Source organism: Xenopus laevis, chromosome 3L (genome assembly GCF_017654675.1).
Source record: "Xenopus laevis strain J_2021 chromosome 3L, Xenopus_laevis_v10.1, whole genome shotgun sequence".
NCBI classification, from domain to species: Eukaryota; Metazoa; Chordata; class Amphibia; order Anura; family Pipidae; genus Xenopus; species Xenopus laevis.
Window position 1 is genome coordinate 101,074,786 of NC_054375.1, and position 20,764 is coordinate 101,095,549.

General features: G+C 35.9%; 1 protein-coding gene across 2 annotated transcripts in view; it reads left to right on the forward strand.

Moving 5' to 3' along the window:
- The window catches only part of LOC108711340 (dual oxidase 1), a 62,731-nt gene that overhangs the window by 13,514 nt on the left and 28,453 nt on the right, over positions 1–20,764 (forward strand). The window contains exons 7-17 of one of the 2 annotated variants that reach the window (XM_018252981.2): positions 3,721–3,887; positions 4,936–4,996; positions 7,848–7,941; positions 8,747–8,837; positions 11,563–11,665; positions 12,606–12,778; positions 14,409–14,584; positions 15,464–15,582; positions 15,666–15,803; positions 18,452–18,568; positions 19,226–19,428. In XM_018252981.2, coding sequence (XP_018108470.1) covers positions 3,721–3,887; positions 4,936–4,996; positions 7,848–7,941; positions 8,747–8,837; positions 11,563–11,665; positions 12,606–12,778; positions 14,409–14,584; positions 15,464–15,582; positions 15,666–15,803; positions 18,452–18,568; positions 19,226–19,428 — 1,442 coding nt within the window. Of the gene's footprint in view, positions 1–3,720; positions 3,898–4,935; positions 4,997–7,847; positions 7,942–8,746; positions 8,838–11,562; positions 11,666–12,605; positions 12,779–14,408; positions 14,585–15,463; positions 15,583–15,665; positions 15,804–18,451; positions 18,569–19,225; positions 19,429–20,764 lie in introns of those variants that run through there. The other variant, XM_041586727.1, reaches the window with a different exon arrangement.

The window sequence follows — 20,764 nt, forward strand, 5'->3', positions numbered from 1 at the left end:
ATTATCATCTTCTTTAAGGGGTTGTTCACCTTCCAAAACCTTTTTCATATCAGTTAGTTTCAGATAATTGACCACATCCAAAGACTTTTTTCAACTATTTTCTATGTGTCACTGTTTTTCTAATATTGAAGTGTAATGTTTAATTTTTCACCTTCTTTTTTCTTTCTAAAGCAGCTCTGGAAGGGGTGCAGGTGCCGACTCTGTAAACTGTTCAAAATGTATACTTTAAGGGGGATATTTTAACTTTTTATTAAATTAATGAGATAAATTTGGATTTTAGTAAATAACCCCCTTAGTTGATACATTTCTTATCTTTAGCCCTGCTGAGCAGAATCCCTGAGTTTTATTAAAGGCAGCTGTTAGAATTGATACAATGGTTGCTAATACTCCAGAGATGTTGCTGAGAAATAGTGATGGTGAATAGTGAATTTGTTCGCCAGACGCGAATTCGCGGCGAATTTGCGCGATTCGCCGCCAGCGAATAAATTCGTGAAACGCCCGCGAAAATTCGCGTCAAAAACGGGTGCCGGCGTCAAAAAAACGTTTCGCAAAATTCGCTAATTTTCCGGCGAATCGAAATGGCGCAAATTCGCTCATCACTACTGAGAAACATATCAACTACTTTAGCAAATTGTAATAGTTCAGAATCTGCACCTGGATTAAGGAGCTGCCAGAGACAAGAACATTCAAAATGAAAAATAGAAAGCAATTGAAAAAAGTTTTTATTTCTGGTGAACAATCTGAAAACAACCTAACTGAAAAAAGTTTTTGGAAGGTGAACAGCCCCTTTAATGTGTCTTTTAGTTGTCCCTAGCAGGATTCTTTTTTCATTGTATTGTCCATGGTAGTAAAGTATGGTACCTGCTATCTATAATGCTTGGTTGTAGATGGGAGGTTTTCTGGATAAGAGGTCTTTCTGGAATTTGGATCTCCATACTTAAAGTGATACTGACACTAAAAAACTACTTTTTAAAATATGTACATTAAAGAGAATGTTCACCTTTGAGATAACTTTTAGTATGATGCACAGTAGAGAATGATATGCTGAGACAATGTGCTATTTGTTTTCATTTTTTATTATTTGTGGTTATTTATCTTTTTATTCAGCAGTGCTTCAATTTGCATCTTGAGCAATCTGGTAACTAGGGTCAAAATTACCCTAGCAACCATGGATTGATTTGAATAAGAGACTGGAATATGAATAGGAGAGGGCCTGAATAGTAGGATCAGTAATAAAAAGTAACAATAACAATACACTTGTAGCCTTACAGAGCATTTGATTTTTTCGAAGGTAGTCAGCGACGTCCATTTAAAAGCTGCAAAGAGTTACAAGAAAAAGGCAAATAACTATAAAACTATAAAAAATAAACAATGAAAACCAATTGAACGGTTGCTTAAAATTGGCCGTTTTATAACATCATAAAAGTTACGTTTTTGTTAGCTGAAGTTTCTAAACCTGACTGTTTTGCCAACCTGACTGTCCCATCTCAGTCTGTCAGTTAAAGTTTCCAATGCTAATGGACTCCTGCCGCACAAATATGGCAGCCCCCTCATACAGGAACATGGGGCATCCTGCAAATACTTTATGGCAAAGTTCTAAGTAGCTTTCAAAGGCAATATTATGATAGATGTAAAAAAGAGTTTCATTTCTGGTGTCAGTATCTCTATAAAGTCTACTAAAACAGGATTTAAATATTAAATAAAACGAATAGGATTGTTTTGCCTCTACTAACATTAATGGGGGAATTTAAAATATTTGTAAATATTAGCGACCATGTTTGCGTCCTTTTTGACATAATACAGACCTCAACGACATCCTCGCAACGTTTGCAAACAAATGGCTTTTGCTAACATGTGCAGTGTATGTAATAAAATTCCACAATCGGGAAGCATTTTTTGAGACATAATATTTTACAAAAATCCAGAGCAGGTGGTAATGCTAGGCGATAAGGAGTAGGGATGCACCGAATCCAGGATTTGGTTCGGGATTCGGCCAGGATTCAGCCTTTTTAAGCAGGATTCAGATTTGGGCGAATCAATCTGCCTGCCCGAACCGAATCCTAATTTGCATATGTAAATTAGGGGCGGGGAGGGAAATCATGTGACTTTTTGTCACAAAACAAGGAAGTACATTTTTTTCCCCTTCGGATTCGGTTCGGTATTCAGCGAATCTTTCGCAAAGGGTTTGTGGGTTCGGCTGAATCCAAAAAAGTGGATTCAGTGCATCCCTAATAAGGAGCAATGTAATATTTGCCAGTGAATATTTTTACATTGCAAGTCGCGCTTAACATCTGCAAAAAAGCCATTTTAAATAATGCTTGCGATTTTTAATTACATTCGCCCCTAAGTATAGATCGTAATTACCATCAAGTACATGGTACATCTTTATTTTTAAAGAGAAAAAAAGGATATCATTTTTAAATTTGGTTAAAATGGAGTCTATGGGAGAGGGCCTTGTCTTAATTTGGAGCTTTCTGAATAACTGGAATATAAATGCATACACAAGTACAGATCGGATATCAGAAATTGTTTCAAGTGATCACAATGATGGGAGCCATAAGAACACATAAATCACAAAAGAAAGAACTAAATTGGCAATGGAGCAGATACACTTGGATACTTTATACTTGGTATTAAATTGATATGTTATCTGTGTTTAATTAAAGAGATAGGGCTCTTTATTAATATGGTGCAACATGCAAACCCAAAAATATTGGTGTATTTCTCCTTATTCTACACCCACAATGCAGTGTTTAACCCTGAAATTCCATTCTAATAGTAGTCAATCACAAGATAGAACACACCACAAATAATACATGTTTTTACCAATCTAGATTTTTCAAGATTATGTTATAAAAACTCTGACACCATCTTTATTTCAATGCTTCAAGTTTAAAGGGATTCTGTCATGGGAAAACATTTTTCTATCAAAACGCATCAGTTAATAATGCTGCTCCAGCAGAATTCTGTACTGAAAGCTGTTTTTCAAAAGAGCAAACAGATTTTTTTACACAGTATTTTATATTGAAATCTGACATGGGGCTAGACATGTTAGTTTCCCAGGTGCCCACAAGCATGTGACTTGTGCTTTGATAAACTTCAGTCACTCTTGACTACTGCACTGCAAGTTGGACTGATATCATCCATTCCCATCTCCCCCCGCAGCACATCAGCAGAACAATGGGAAGGTAACAACATAACAGCTGCCGGTTAGATATATGAACAGCACTCAATGGTAAAAATCGAAATCCCACTGCGACATCTTCAGTTACATTGAGTAGGAAAAACAATGGTCTGTCTGAAAGAAGTTCCATTATTAAGTGCTGGCTCTTTCTGAAAGCACATGACCATGCAAAATGACAACAACAAAAAATATACATGTTGGTTCAAGAATAAAATGTTATATGTTAAAGTGAATTATTTGCAGTGTAAACAATGCAATTTAGAAGTAAAATCTACACCATAAAAATCATGATAGAATCACAACTGAATGTATCTTTATTTAGAATCATAGGGTATAATAATAATAGTGTTAAAAGGAAAGAATGATAAAGAAACATTTTGTGTCTACATAAAGGGTGACCAACATAGCCTTTCAAAAATAGCACAGTAAAATATCATTGTCTAATTTTAACAGTGATGAGCCTTATTTATGCTATTAAATTGTCCTAAAATCCAAAATAATATTACCAAATACATATCATATGCAAATCATTTCAGGTTTTGGCAATGCAAGAGCCAATGAGAATCCTTTTCTTCAAGCAGTAAGCATTCTCTGGTTCAGATACCATAACCATCTTGCACAGCAATTTGCTGAAGAATATCCTGAGTGGTCAGATGAAGATGTATTTCACCATGCTAGAAAATGGATAATTGCCACGTATCAGGTAATTTTAGGTACAGAAAAGATTTTCATTTAACAAACTGTAATTAAGAGATATGAAAAGACCACTGATGAATATTTACCCCTGGGAATATTTAGAGAAACAAAAGATAAAGGTAAAGTCCAATGTAGAGTAAAAACTAGTAGGCATCATGTACCTTTGTATCCACATGTTCCAAAAAGGAGACACTCATGGGAACTTGCCTGAATGTACACTCTGATCACAGTGATGGCAAATTGTATAATGAAGATATCTAGCTTTTGACACACCATACCAAGCTTTTGGCACACATGCTAAGCAAACAAACAATGATGCAGAATAAGTTAATATGAACTATATTGTACAATAACAGCATATCTCACTCTTTAATGGAAGCCAGGGGACCTGTACACCAAAGCATATAGTTTGTGACCCTGGCATTTGGGAACCCTGGATGAGCTTTAGCATTCAAACCAACCTTCCTTTTCTGCAGCAGTTTGACATTCTGTGCATAGAAAATGTTCCTACTATGGCAGGCTATTGACTAAGGTCAATTAGAAATTGTAATGTTTACATTCCCAAGCTGTTCTGTATCTAGTGCCAATGTTTGTAATAGGTAATCTGTTTCCAATTTAATAGTGCCATAAGAACAGTTTGGATGCTTCCCTGCACATCTCTTTCTGTGAAAGCCTAACTAACTGCTGTTTGGTAGCTATGAGTTGCTGATCAGCTATGTTTTTTAACCTCTTGCTACTTCTATTTGCTAGTTTGATATGTTAGTTACTTGTTAGTTTGATTGAAATATATGTATATAATACACAAGAACCATGAATATCCTGTAAATTATATCCTTATAAATGGTGCTTAGTGATGTCATCGGTTATATGACGATCACATGACTCACTGAAACTTGTGTATTATAATAAATAAAGCACCCCCTATTGTCTTGTGTTTTTATATGATCATAGAACTCCTTGGTAACTTATAATAGCCTTATATTTTACACGAGGGAGTACTTTATTCACTATCTTAACCCAATGGGGTACACACCCTCCTCCCACTTTTCTTGCAGAATGTTGTGATGTATGAATGGCTCCCTGCATTTCTTCAGAAGCAAGTGTCAGCGTATAATGGTAAGTATCTTTTACTAAAATACTAAAAAATACTTAAATGATACTATAACCCCTCATATCAAGTAATGGATACAAAATTCTATGGGTATTATAGATATTACCAGAGACAAATAGATTGCTGTGTCTTGCAGCTGTAGCCTTCTGTGGCAAAGTTGCCCCTTCAGTGCAGGTTAGAGTGGTTTCTGATTCGAGTTTTCTTAACTCGAATTTACAAGGTTTATGATTTGAAAAAATTAGGTGAATTTTATGGGTTAAGGGCAATATTAAGGGACCTATTTATTAAACCTCAATTTTTTCTGGTCGAGTTTTTAAAGGAACAGTAAACTCAAAAAAGTGTTTTAAAGTAATAAACATAGAATGTAGTGATGGGCGAATTTATTTGCCAGGCGCAAATTGGAGGCGAATTTGCGCGATTCGCCGCCAGTGAATAAATTCGACAAACAGCCGTGAAAATTCGCCGTCGTCAAAAAAACGGACACTGGCGTCAAAAACGGTCACCGGCGTCAAAAAACAGGCGCTGGCATCAAAAACGAGACGCCGGCACCGTTTCGCAAATTCGCCCATCACTAATAGAATGTATTGTTGCCCTGCACTGGTAAAACTGCTTTCAGAAACACTACTATTGTTTATATAAATAAGCTGCTGACACTTGAGAAAGGGCATGTAAGGCCTGAAACATGTCCTGTATGTAAGTAGTCTTAAATAAACACAACCTCAGCATATTACTGCTTACTGAGTGCTCTCCTCTTACTATATGTTTTAAAGGATTTATGTCGGGATAGCAGTAATCTGGACGAGGATTGCTGCATTCCTATTAGGCTAAGGAAGTGCTGAGAACATTTTGCAATTTCAAATAAGATGCTGTGTAGCAATGGGCAAGTATACAGTTGTGTGTGCTTCAACCACCTCACATAAGTTCCTTTCGGTCAGAGTGCAAAGCAGTGTACAGGCCCTTGCCATGGGCCAAATATACAGCAAAAACGAAAAACTGCAGCACCTCTTGTTTGCAAAATGTGAAAAATTTATTACAATTGGTCAGTAACAGGCAACGTTTCGGGCCTTGTCTTGCCCTTTGTCAAGCCTGCCTGATAGTGTGTGATACAAACATTTATCACCCACATTAGGGGGAGTGCACAATATCAGGACCCACCCCCAATCATGTTCAAACCAATCAAGTGAGGACATCGTGAAAGTTCAGTAAAGTCCAAGCATTATTCATTTTCGTGTGTCTTGTTAGTCCATATTCCATGTTGGTATTTAGTTGTATTTATAAAACAAAGTTTCAATTGTGAGATTAATGATTAAAAATAAAACAATATATAAGGTTATAGAAGCTGCAGTACCTTTTACCCGGAGAGGATAGTTCCGAATGGAATCTCCTCAATGCAGTCCGGGACCTTGTACCCATTCTTCATAAATGTTGCTGTGTAGCAATGGGGGCAGCCATTCAAATGAGAAAAGGATCAGGTTACACAGCAGATATCAGATAAGCTCTGTAGAACATATTGTTATCCACTCTTTATCCTGTGCCATATAGCCTTTTTTTCAATTTCTATCATTGCTACACATCAGCTTGTTTATATGAACTATAGTAGTGTTTCTGAAGCAAACACATCAGTTTTACCAGTGCAGGGCAACACTACATTATATTTTCATTACTTTAAAACACTTGCATTTTTTTTAGTGTTACTGTTCCTTTAAGGAGAAAAAAATCGAATTTTAAGAGGAAAAAGAAACCCTCAATTTTTCCAAGATTTATTATGCTCCAAAGCTGCTAAAAAATCAAAATCATGTAATAGTCAATGGCAGATGACCCTTTTACAATTGGAAGATGTTTTTTTGCCTTTATGATGTTCAAGGGTTTTAGGCTGTTTGATGCTGGTTTTAATTCAAGAATCTGAATAAATTGAGAGATTTGCGCAACAACTCGAACATTCGAGCAACAATTTGAAAAAGTCGCAAGATAAAAGTTTTGCACTATTTTGTCTAGACTTTTTCTCGCACATACAATTTTTGTTCAGATTTTATAGTAAATTAAGCCAAATTGTGGTTGGGAGTTAGGTCAAATTTTTATTTTAAAAATTATGAGATAAATTCAGTTTTTAATAAATACCCCCCTAAATGTGACTATTTAAATAAGAAGTAGGCTCTGAGAAGTTGACAAATTTTTGTCTTACAGGTTTATTACATGGAGGGGCCGATTCACTAATGGTTGAATATCCAGGGTTAATTAACCCTCGATATTCGACTAGGAATTAAAATCCTTCGACTTCGAATATCGAAGTCGAAGGATTTAGCGCAGATAGTTCGATCGAAGGATAATTTCTTCTGATTCGAAGGATTTTTATCCAACGATCGAAGGAACATCCTTCGATCAAAAAAAGTTAGGCAAGCCTATGGGGACCTTCCCCATAGGCTAACATTGACTTCGGTAGCTTTTAGATGGCAAACTAGGGGGTCGAAGTTTTTTTTAAAGAGAAAGTACTTAGACTATCAAATGGTTTACTACGAATCCTTCAATTCGAAGTCGTAGTCGAAGGTTGAAGTAGCCCAAAAAAACCTTCGAAATTCGACGTTTTTTACCTTCGAATCCTTCAATCGAAGTTAGTGAATCGTCCCCGGAGTGTCAAAAACTTTGTCTGTATGTCTTAAAAACTATTGGTAAAATGATTAATCATTACATTGTGCATAAAAAACCAGACCCATGTGCCAGACATCTATCAGATTATATGGATAGGATTCATTTTCAGACATAACACACATGCATCTCCCTGGTTAAAAGATAATTATCACACAGCTAAGACATAAATGTAATTTTATCTCAGTTTTATTAACAAACATTGCTCTTTAGGATACAATCAACATGTGGATGCAAGTCTCTCTCATGAGTTCCAGGCTGCTGTCCAGTTTATGGCAACACTCTTACCAGCAGGGATATACACAAGGTAAAGCAAGAACCAGAAGAGTAGTTGTTTTAGCAGTAGAAAACTGCATATTTCCTGTCAACTCTATACGCTCAGTTTTTAGTTCTTAGATTATTAGTCAAGTGAAGTTGGAAACTTAGCAGAATATAATAACAATAGTGTTACCACTGGAAAGAGAAGGGGATATAGAGAAAGAGTAGGGGGAAAAGCCTAAAGACAGGAGCAACATTAGGACTATTAACAGGAATATTAAAGTTTCAAAGAATGATGGAGGGCATAACAGATGGAGACAAATACAAAAGTTAAGAAGCAAAGCTGTGAAAGTATGTGGTTGATCTAGGAAGTGAGTATATGACAGCAATTCTATATACAGAAACAAAAGCCTAAATATGATACACGTTAAAAAGGGAAGCTACTGGGAAGGCACAGATGGAAGTTTATGAATGTACAGTAAAACGAAAGCAGAAGGACGGCACATCCTATCTTGCCTCTAGCTCTAGGTGTCAAAATGCTATTACTTAGCGCTAATGTAGGCTGACCAACACTAGAAACCACATAGCATTGGAAGTTTTACTTATAAAAGAATCAGAAGTGTAAGGTAGTTAATTCATAACTCCCAAAAAGTATATTAAAAAAACAACCTGTTGTAATAAAGAATGTATTTTAAAGCTGAAATTGCTTTTAACCTGATTATGATTGTATGAGAAAAACAATGCAATAAAAATACAATCAAATCAGCCCATCATCCTCTTTGCTTATTGGTGAAACCAGAATGTATTTTAACAAGGCTGGTGATTCCAAAGTGAAATAGTTGTTTTCTTTGCAGAAACAAGACCTGCCATTTTCACAAAGTCCAAGGCTCTGATGGTGGTTTCTGGCCAGCTTATCGTTTGTGTGACAGTTATTGGAAAAGAAAAGTAAGCAAATAATTATATTCATAGAGCTATGCTATTGTCAGAGATTGGTTTTACTGCTGGATTATTTGCATATAATATGCACTTCTACACCACGTACAGTACCTTGTACTTGGTAGTTAACTAAGCTGCATGAATCCATATTGATGGCAAAACAATGATATTGGGTTTATATCTGTTTAAAATGTTGGAACACCTCAAATGCCAAGCATTCCATACCTCCAATTTACCTCCATACAGATGGGGCAAATGTATGTCTCCCCATGACATGCCATTTAAGATTAAAAAGGTAAAAAGATTAATACACATTTTTACATTGAAACTAATACTGTTTCAAGTTATGCTGTGCTCCCACTGAAAATCGTACGATCGGCAATACATGCAGAGATATTGGCAGCCAACAGAAATTTTCTAACCAACCGACCTATCTCCTCCGGACGAAAAATGTCGGGACTCTGCACACACGGTCCGAAAACCATATGAATCCTCGACTCATACGATCAGATCTTTGCGTCTATGGCGGGCTTAAGGAAGTGTGGTGTATCAAGCTAGAACTGTTCATGGCTGGTGTGAGCATAAAGTAACTTTTTCTGCTATGAGTTCTATACAGTAAAAACTACCATTGGTGAAAAGTTCTGAAGCTGTCAGGCAAAAATGTATCCTCAGGCTTCTACCCAGATCCCTTATTGTTGAAGGATTACAAATTATACATAGGCTTTTGTAGGGCAAGATAGGAATAGCTTTTAACAATTGCAATTAAGATGTGAGTTTTCCCTCCATGGGGTTTGAGTGCATGGTATTTGTATTATGCATGAGGTCCATAACAGTGTTACCATCCCCTCTCCTAAATTTGCTGGATACTCGCTGTTATATATTCGATTAGCTGTATTATGTTTTATAAAGTTAATTGCTTTTAAGGATGTTGCAGCCTTGGGAAATAGTCGGAGGGGTGGGAATCTAGTCTCTGTGTGTGTGAGAAAGATCGAGGCTGATAACAGCCTGTCTGCATTACTGTGATACAACACTGTGGAACTTCTTTTTGGAAAACTGCTCACTGATCTGATTTTTAAGACAAGAATTTATGAACGTGTGCCCACTATTTCAAGGTAATAGAAGAATGGGAGTGTTGTATTTACAACCTGATTTAGGTAGCTGTAAAGTATAGGGATCCTTGTACAGAAGAGCTCTGTAATGTGCAGAAACATATATATATATATACATATAGCAACAAGCATGTGTGTTTCATGCCTTAAACCACTTAAATGAAAGAATCTGGGAAGAAGTGGGAATGGACTCTGTACCATGCCAAAGAATGATCATGGTGTAATAGAAAGAGAACATGCATGTGCTCTTCACAGAGTATTCTTCAAAAGAAACAAAAAGAACAATAGATTACTGTGGCAGTTCCCTCCTCCCCCAAAATGTGCAATTGAAGATTGCACCAACGTAAAGTCTGCTGAACTATTCTATGCCTAAATAAATGTATGGTAAAGCATCTATAATGTCAGAGCAATGTCTTAAAGGGGACCCATCACCCCAAAAAATTATTCAAAATCCTATTTTATCACATTAGTCAAGCAAAATTAAGTTTAATTAAACTATATAAATTATTTGAATCTTGTTTCCTTCAGTCTGGTAATTCATAATTATAGCAAGCAGGAGCCATTTTTGTGGACACTGTTATTAAGACAAGCCTTGTATCACCTCAGAATCTTGTTTGTGCACCAGAATGGGGGACCTGATGTCCATCCCCATGCCCTGGCTACACAATTAAAAGGTGAAGAGAATAGGGGAATGTGGGGAGAGCAGTGACATCTAGGAAGTGCTGAAGTGCGGAAGTGAAGGTAATTGTCTCCCCTGCTTCTATGCCTAAGGTATAGAGGAGGGGCAGACAATATTTGATTGACAGCTTAGATTTTAAAATGAGCTTACAACAGCTATGAATGCTTTAATAAAAAATAGAAATTCGATTTCATGTTTAATTTGAAAAGGACTATTAATATACAGTTTTTTGTGTCTGGGTGACAGGTCCACTTTAAAACAACTTTTATTTAATTCAGCAAATAAAATGTAATACTTAATGCATGGTCAATAATATCAGGCCTAGTTAGGCATTAATTACAAGGCACTGGATGTAGCAAAGACTGCAAACACTCAAAGCAGAAACAGAATAATAACAAAATACACTTCTGTGTGCTACCACAACTCCTTTGTATGGACATTAACGTCGCTGCTCAATCCAAAGGAAAAATGGTTATGTATGGTTATTCTGGTTAACTATTGGATATGAATGGTTATTTCCCACAACTCCATTCTCTTAGGGTACATTTATAAAAAAAAATGATGGTACATCACTGGGAAAAAAATTGTGACCACTACTTTTTCAGCTATTTGCAGTTTTTACCTTGCATATTTATGGAAAAATCAGAAATGGGTATATCACTATTGCATAAAGTGGAAAAAGTCACAAATCACCTTTTTAATGTGCATTTTCAAGCAAATTGTATTAGGCTTTGATTTATTTTGTATAAATTGGCCCCTTAGTAAGAACAATCACAGTTTAGGCAAATAAATGATTTGTGTAAAATGCTACATTTATATCTATTGGAAAGGATAAACACACCATTATATTGGATTCATAATTTAGAATATGATGGCAGTTTATTTACTGTAACATTTGCTTCTCTGCTTAATTTTTTTCTTGAACATTTTACCCCCATTTTTAAAGAATCCAAACATCAAGAGTGCCCAAGATATTGATGATTTGCTCCTTGGAATGATTTCCCAGATTGCAGAAAAGGAAGATAATGTTGTTGTTGAAGATTTAAGAGGTACTTGTTTTGGTTCTGCAATTAAGTGGAATACTTAGAATATAATTGCAAAAAGACCCAGGAGAAGACATTTAAAGCGGACCTGTCACTCTAAAAAGAATTCCAAATCCTTTTCTTTCATGTTAGTTGAGCAAAATAAACTTTATTTACAGTATATAAATATTTAAATTTTGTTTCTTTCAGTTTTGAAATTCACATCCACAGCAAGCAGGTTGGTGCCATTTTGTGGACACTGTTCTGGTTCACCCCAAAAACATACAACAGTTATAGGTGTTCTAATAAAAAAATTATGTTGGCTTCATGTTTAATTGAGCAACTTTTTACATGTGGGTGACAGGCTCCTTTAATTGGTATAATTATAAAACATGCTCATTTACAGTTGAATGCAGCATTTTGGGTTCTTCTTCCAAAATTAGATTTGTTCTTAAAGCCTAAGATAAAAATGTAACTGTTTATTAATACACTAATTCCATCATTATTTGATTCCTACTTTTCACTTATATGGGTGCCCAAACTTTTGCAACAAATTGCATTTAGGTCAGACAAATAACTACTTTCAGTTGGGGGAATGTAATAAAAGTCAGTTTCATGTGAACAATTTTACCTTTGTGCATATTAAATCTAGCTTTCGCAAGCCGAGAAGTATTTAGTGAATCCAAGATGGAAAAAATCTCAATTTTATAGCTTCCACTTTTGCAAATGTATTTAATATAACTTCCTATTGCAAAAATAATTTTTTTCTAACAAAATACTATCCCTACATAGAGGCCTTGAAAATGCTCAATGCTCCATAAAAGTTGGCAATGTAATAAATGTCAAATGTATTCACTTTTTAGTATGCAACTTTTATTCTATTTCCACCCTAACAGTATTGATTTACAGCATACATAGAGTATACAAAAATCTGTTTTGATTTCTATTTTCCTATTTTTGAAATCAGATTATTGGTATGGAACTCTGAAATATACCCGTATGGATTACATCTCATGGAGTATACAGCAAGGAAGAGACTTTGGACTGTGTAGTTACAATCATGCAAGACAATATTTTGGACTTCCTCCTATTGCAAACTGGAGTATCATCAATCGATATCTGTACCAGAGAAATAAAAAGGTCAGCTGTAATTGTATAAGGTTTTTGTATTTTGCATTTCATTCATTTTGGGCTATGTTAAAATATAAGTGGAAGCATTTGTAATTATATAAAAAAACACCTAATTAAGGGCCAAAAGAATTCACTGTGCCACTTCACTAATTTAACTTATGATATAAATACAGGTCTTCTGTCACCACTAGATAAATTGTACTAACAGATAAATCGTTTGTGATTAAATTATGTTTTGCTCTTACAGCCTTTAGAAGCTATGGTTTTCTATTGGTGCTTAGAACAACCTTCCGTGTGTTATATGTTCTAAATGCTTTAATACCCTCAGGGGTGCAGCATCAATGAGGCAGCGCACCTCAGGTCACCATGGACGGCAAAAAGCCACTTGTGGTACCTTTAAGAGCTAAATTTCTATTTTTAAACCTGAAATGTAGCTCTTCTAGTACAAGAGAGCACAATTGTGCTCTCTTGTACTAGATTGTGAGGGACATTTGTATCTGATTGTGAGGAACATTTGTTTAACTGTGTTAACTGTAATAAAATGTCAGCCATTGGGAATAATTTAGGGGCATATTTATCAAGGGTCGAATTTCGAATTTGAAAAACTTCGAATTCAAAAAGACCAACTGAAATGAAGTTGAAGTTTTTTTGGCCGAATAGGTCCGTTTTCGATCGAATAGGGCCATATTTGGCTGAATTCGAATTAAAGTAATAGCGCATTCGATCGTATTTGATTCAAAGTTTTTCCCCAAAAAAACGTGAATTTTTCAAAGTCCACCAATTCACTCCAAATAGGTTCTAGGAGGTCCCACATAGACTAAAACAGCAATTTGGCAGGTTTTAGATGGTGAATGGTGGAAGTCTAATTTCTAAAGAGACAGTACATGATAAATTTCGATATTCAAGTTTTTGAATTTTTTTCAAATTCAAATCAAATTTGGACTATTCCCTAGTTGAAGAACACAAAATTCACCTTGACATTTGATAAATCTGCCCTTAGTATTCCCCAGTTTATACTATAATAAATCTGCCCTCTACAAAAACTTTATTCATATATGTTCATTCTTTCTTCAAACTAACCTTAGTGCACAGCTATAAAGTCCAAATTGTCCCAATCATAAACATATCAGCCCTTTAGGATAATGATTATACAGTAAATTTCTAATTTTCTTTTAAACTTCTCTTCAATCATTTGAAACACAACACAAAAATATGTGATTTAATTTTTGCCTTTCTTTAAAATTCTTGTTTTTAAGGCCATTTTTAGTTCTGTCTGTTATACTTTTTACCTCGACCATTTCATGGATTCCTTTGTTGTTAATTAGCTTTTAAATACTTATGGCCAGATTCAATTCAGAGAGAAAAGGTTATCTCATGGTTTATCACGTGAAAACTCATGGATGAGATTCAATTTGAGGAGAAAAAACTTTTCTCCAAATTCAGTTCCTTTTTTCTCATAGACTTCAATAGAGTTTTCATGTGATAAATCGTATGAAAAGTTTTTCTGAATTGAATTGCATCTCAAATTGAATCTTGTCCATGACTTTTCATGTGATAAACTTTTTTTCTCATTGAACTGAATCTGACCCTTTTGTCTGATTTCATGTCTGATTTCATGTCTGATTTCTCCTTTTGGCAGTTATTCGAAGATCTTGCAAATCTGTACAATAATGACCCTGAAAAGCTAGAACTTTTTCCTGGTGTGATGTTGGAGTGTGATGGAGACCCTGGTGAACTCCTCACTGCTATAATTACAGATCAATTTCAACGACTAAGAGATGGAGACAGATTTTGGTTTGAAAATCTAAAGAATGGGTAATTATGTATAAGAAAATTGAAAAAATGAAATGGCACACCTTCCTCATAAAGTAATAACTATTTTTTATTTAGTCATTTAAAAAGAACCAGGTGGCTCAAGTGTAATGAACACCTAACGCTTTTTGGGAACATCCCTTAATACATAACCCTTATAAAATTGATAAAATTGAAGTAATTGATAACAATATAGTGCAGAATTTTGGAATAGGGACATCTGCCATTGACTTATATATGACATCAACAGGTTTGAGATGCTGAGATTCAGGCATTTGCAGCATCGGGCTGAAAAAAAGATTTCACCAAAAAGATTTCCATCTGTTATATGAATATACAGAAATAATAGAGTGCTGTATAAGAAGATAACAGTGGCACAGTGTTATTATTTGTGAGCATGCAGAATAAGAATTTCTTCATGATTTTGGTATTGGTGTTTTATAAATAAAAGCATGTGACAGAAAGGTTTGTATATGAATTTAAAAATTCATGCTACAGTGTTAAATTGTATCTCATTTGCATTCGTGTTAGGGATGCACCGAATTCAGGATTCGGACAGGATTCTGCCTTTTTCAGCAGGGTTCAGATTCGGTTGAATCCTTCTGCCTGGCCGAACCGAATCTGAATCCTAATTTGCATGTGTAATTTAGGGGCAGGAGGGAAATAACATGACTTTTTGTCAAATAACAAGGAAGTAAAAAATGTTTTCCCCTTCCCACCCCTAATTTGCATATGCAAATTAGGATTTGGTTCGGTATTCGGCTGAATCTTTCACGAAGGATTCGGGGGATCCGGTGCATCCCTAATTTGTGTAATGTATTGAGGAGCAGATGTGTTTATTTCCCTTGCCCACTTCAAAACTGTGTGTGTTTTTTTAAATAGGCTATTTACCTTGGAGGAAATAGAAAAGATTAAGAAAACCACTTTTCATGATGTAATTTTGTCTGTTACCTCAGCAGACCGTGGGGATTTTCAGCTAGATGTGTTTAAGTGGGTTAATGGTAAGTGCAAAATTAGTGTGTGTGTGTGATGCATATTTTGCAATATTTAAATGTGGACCATGCTTATCTTTTCTACTCTGTAGGAGACCCTTGCCCTCAACCAGAGCAAATATCAGCACAGATGCTTGCCAACTGCACTCCACCAACAGTGACTGATTACTTTGCTGACAGTATAACAGGATATAGTATTCTTATTGCTGTCATATGTTCATTTCCCTTAGGTATGTGTAAGAACTTTTTGTTTCAGATATAAAACATAAAACACTGCAACAAAAAAAGTATAAGCTCCATAAGTAAATGGCATTGGTGGGGTTATTTATCAAAATCCAAATTTTCTAATTTTTTTAAATAAAGTCAGAACAAACTAGAATCCATGATTTTACTTTAGTTATTATTTAAAAAGCACAAGTTTTTCCTCTCATTGTATGATTTTTTTTGTGATTTTTCCCAAAAAACCAAATTTTTTTGTATTTTTGCAGAAGTCTGAAATAGTCTGATTTTTGGCCTAATTCCAGTGCAGACCACAGAAACTTCTAAATAGGATAGGGACCTCTCCCACTGACTTATAAACAACATTGTAGGGAAATCACGTGCGCACTCAGGCCCTTCTAAAGAATACCGCTGGTGCTCAAAGCCTAAGGGAGACGGCACGCCCAATAGTCCAATACAAAAAAAACAAAAGGCTGGCACAAGTAAATAAACACACCAGGGGTAGGACCCCGGTTTGATTTGCTTTGTGTGCCAGCCTTTTGTTTCTTTGTATTATAAACAACCTTGCCAGACCTGAGAATTTGGCTTTTTGGATACAAAATTTTTTCAGCATCGGTATCATGCCAGGGTATTGCTCTGGCATCATAAGAGTTAACACGGAAATATTTGGTCTCAGGCTCACAAAGAGACTCTTGTTTTGATATCCCACCAGTGGGCTGTGGAAAGGTGACATCCATATCTGTCTTCTAAGACAATTTGGAGTCACACCATTTGGGCAAGGAAGTTGGGTCAGTCAGTTATTTGATCAGTTAATCAGAGAACAAAGCTGTGGACCTAGAGCAGCCGGGGGGGGATAGAAAAATATGGATTATAGTAAAGGATCCATATCTCCCGTGTCATAGGATTCACATCCTCATAACTTACATATTGGTTATGAGGAGGTCACATGCTTCCTAATGATACCAAATAGGGCCAGCCTATACCTATCAGTTAGGAGGGATGGTTCCTGGGGACTGGAACATGAGACCCCCCCCATGTTTGGTATCATTCTGATCGTCCCAAATATGGATCAAAGCACACCCATAGTTTCACTATAATATTGGGTACTGGCAAGTACCAATATTAAATTGGAGAATCTTGCCTGAAAATAACAACCCCTTCCATGGGGTCATAAATTACAGTTCCTTGGCAGTCCTACCATGAGGGGAATGTCCCAGCAGGCAATAAAAAGGTGATAGACCCAGTACCCTATGTGATAAAAGGAGGCTCCATATCTGTGGATTGTATGCCCAGTGTTTCCCAACTCTTGCCTCACAGGACACAACAGGAAATTCCTAAACTTGTCATATAAGCAGGCCTGAGTAAGGGAGCACCACCCCTAAATTTGAGAGAAGCAGATAGATGGAGTGCAGGGTTATGGGGATAAATAGTAATACAAAAAGAAAAAGAAATTAACCCTTAAGATTGCACCACCCCATCATGGAATCCGATGACTCAGAGAACAAAATTAAATAAAACAACTTTTAATAATGAATAAAATAAAAACGTAGGTCCAGAAAAGCATTTAAAATAAAGTTAGGGACAGGGAGACAAAGAACCCAAATTGAATCAGGCAACAAATGCACAGCGTGGAGTAAATATTGGGCTATCAATGGGTAACAAGCCGACCTGCCAGACTTGGCATATGGGTGCTAGTGAGTCTTAGTGGTATTAATTAATTAGCCGTATACTAGGTTAAACCTTCCACGACAGCTTTCAGGCCTTGGTATTTCTACCACCCCTTCACCCTCAGGCGCACCCTCCCATTTCCATAGAGGGAAAAAATATACCAAAAAACCCGAATTGAATCGGGCAATATATGCAAAACCTGCCAACCTTGGTGTACGGGTGCTAGTAAGATCTCAAATGGTTAGTCGTGGACTAAGCTATAGACTCTCAACGGTCACTTTCAAGCCTAGGTTTTTCCACCACCCCTTCACCCTCAGGCGCACCTTCCCATTGCCATAGTGAACAACCTGAATTCTTGTATTTAAATGTGTTTCACATAGGAGTTTAAATTCTATCCCAACCAAAAGAGGCTCCGTCGATTGCCCACCCCTTCACCCACAGAGCTTCTTAGGCGTATTTTAGATTTGTTAGGCAGGGGGACCGAATCAAACATTATTTTAGGCTATTGCTTCACAGCAGAACCGGGTGGGAAGCTTTGGTAAATCCCAAAAAATGTTTGTGTTTTTTTTCACTAAAAATTTGGATTATAAAATAAATGGGCATCTGAATAATTTTGACATGTGACAATTTTTATGTGCGCATCAATTTTTTTTGACGCAGCAGATTACAAATTGTCGTCGCAGTTTTGCGAATTAATTTGTTTGCGGTAGAACGCAGAAATTTGCCGCAAATTAGTGTCTGCCGAATTTATTCGCCCATCACTAATCCCAACATTTGCATCTCTATTGGTTTGAATGCACTTGCAATTGAATTTGCAAACAAGGCTTTGGATGTTTAACATGGTCTGTGTAGATACAGTTGTAAAGCAGTATTTCTGTAGTATTGTATGCTTTAGAAAATATTGCTTGGTGAGTTATTATTTCAGATATATAGTTATATTTTCAAATTAATGCTTGTTTTATGTTTTTTTTTTTTGCTTCAAACCGAAAAGTTAGTTTTTTAATTGCTTGGATGGTTGCTCGTTCCCGAAGAAGAGACTTTATAAAGTTTCAAAAAAGGAGGGCACTTCAAAGCATAAGACAGTCCCTGCCAGCTGAAGGGATACCAGGTATGCATCCATAGCTTACATATCGAACAGGATGTAGTCATACAGGAGTCTGTTTATTTTAAGCTATAAATAGCTATGTAAATTGTCTCTATAGATGATGATCTGATTTATCAGTCTGGATAATTGCTCTGTATGTCTGTATTTCCTCTGCAAAGGTTTATCACCATATGTAATAATAAAAAAAACATACAATTTGGCCAAGAACATGACACAGAGCAACCCAGATACAAGTTAATGCTACTTCCTGATTGGTTGCTAGAGGTGATTAAACCTTTTACGCTTTGTGGGTTTTTTTGTGCAAGCGTTCATAATGTTTTCTATTTTTCCTCTGTACATTAGGTTTATCCACAGTAGTTTATATCCACAAACACAAATAGTTTTTCATATTAATGCTATTCAGTTAACACTATTAATTGGTTTAACCCTACTAAACTTGTATAAGGTCTACTGATTAAATATTACATGCACATAAAATATTTTAATTTATTACAGCTAGTCTCATCTCTCAGAAGGTCCACAATCCATTTTTTATATTTGACTACTTCCCCTTCAGAATTTATCTTACCATGTACAGCCCATTTTCAATATGTATTTATATGCTACACTAAATAAACCACAGTATATAATGAGAGTAATAGAGTAATTTCCTTTTTACAGCTCAAGAATGGCAAGGACCCAAAGAACCAATATGCAGTGTTATTTTACAAATAGACCCTCAAAATGTTATCAAAGTTTTAGATTCCAGATGCGCCATTAGAAGGACCATCACTTTGCAGAGCCAGAAAAATGTAATTGTGATCCAGTCAAACAACCATGGCTCCAAAACATTGCTCATTAAGATCCCCAAAGAATATGATTTGGTAGGTACAGATTTTAGAGCTCTTGGTTTTTGCTTTCAAAAATTCTCTTTTTCACTTTTACAGTAAGTCCTGTTTTTAAGGCATTTTATATAGTATCCTGGTCTAAATTAACAAACTGTAAAATGGAGCTGGGCTTTGCCAAAGCTATATGTGCACAGAAGTTCTCTGGCTTTATAAATATGCTCATTAATCACTTTATATGGCACTAGAACCGTTGCTATGCTTTCTGCTCCTGAGTTGTTTACTGGGCCCAAATATACCAGGTGCAGTTCATTGTCTGATAATTTTGTAAAGCACTTCTTGATCTGGTTTAACCAATCTTTTTGACTATGAGTTCTGTAATTGGCATATATTCCAGGCTTGGACCCATAGCATACACAGTGGCTCTTCCTGAAGCCAAATGTGACTGGTGTAGACAGTGCAGTGACCCTGTTCGCTGTGTGGACATGAGGTTTTGAAAACACAGAGCATGAAATAAATATGTACAATGAAAGAGTCCTAAAATGAGGGATGAATTGTAATAAGAAAGCAATTAATAAATTCAACATTTATTATAGATTACTTTTCCCCTTTATGTATGTCTAATAAATGTATTAAGGATATAGTGTATAATTTGTGCAGCAATTTTTATGCTACCTGCTAAAAACTTTGAGTTGAGATAGTCTTGTCTAAGATTGCATAGTGTCTCAAACACACTGACCACAACCTTTTTCATTTCCACCTATGTGTAATGTTGTGATCCAAGCCAGCAGGGAAGCCAGTTTATTCAACTGATATTGACCAGCAATGAAATAATCCAGGTATAGCTTCAGGGAGAAGAGTCAAAATATGGTTATGTACAAAGAACCTTGCAAAAAATACCAACTCAAGTAATCTACTGTACTAAGTTGCATTCCACTGTAAAATGTTTATGTACTCTGAATTGTTAAAGGGATACTGTCATGGAAAAAAAAAAAATCAAAATGAATCAGTTAATAGTGCTGCTCCAGCAGAATTCTGCACTGAAATCCATTTCTCAAAAGAACAAACAGATTTTTTTATATTCAATTTTGAAATTTGACATGGGGCTAGACATATTGTCAATTTCCCAGCTGCCCTAAGTCATGTGACTTGTGCTCTGATAAACTTCAATCACTCTTTACTGCTGTACTGCAAGTTGGAGTGATATCACCCCTCCCCCCCCAGCAGCCAAACAAAAGAACAATGGGAAGGTAACCAGATAACAGCTCCCTAACACAAGATAACAGCTGCCTGGTAGATCTAAGAACAGCACTCAATAGTAAAAACCCATGTCCCACTGAGACACATTCAGTTACATTGAGAAGGAAAAACAGCA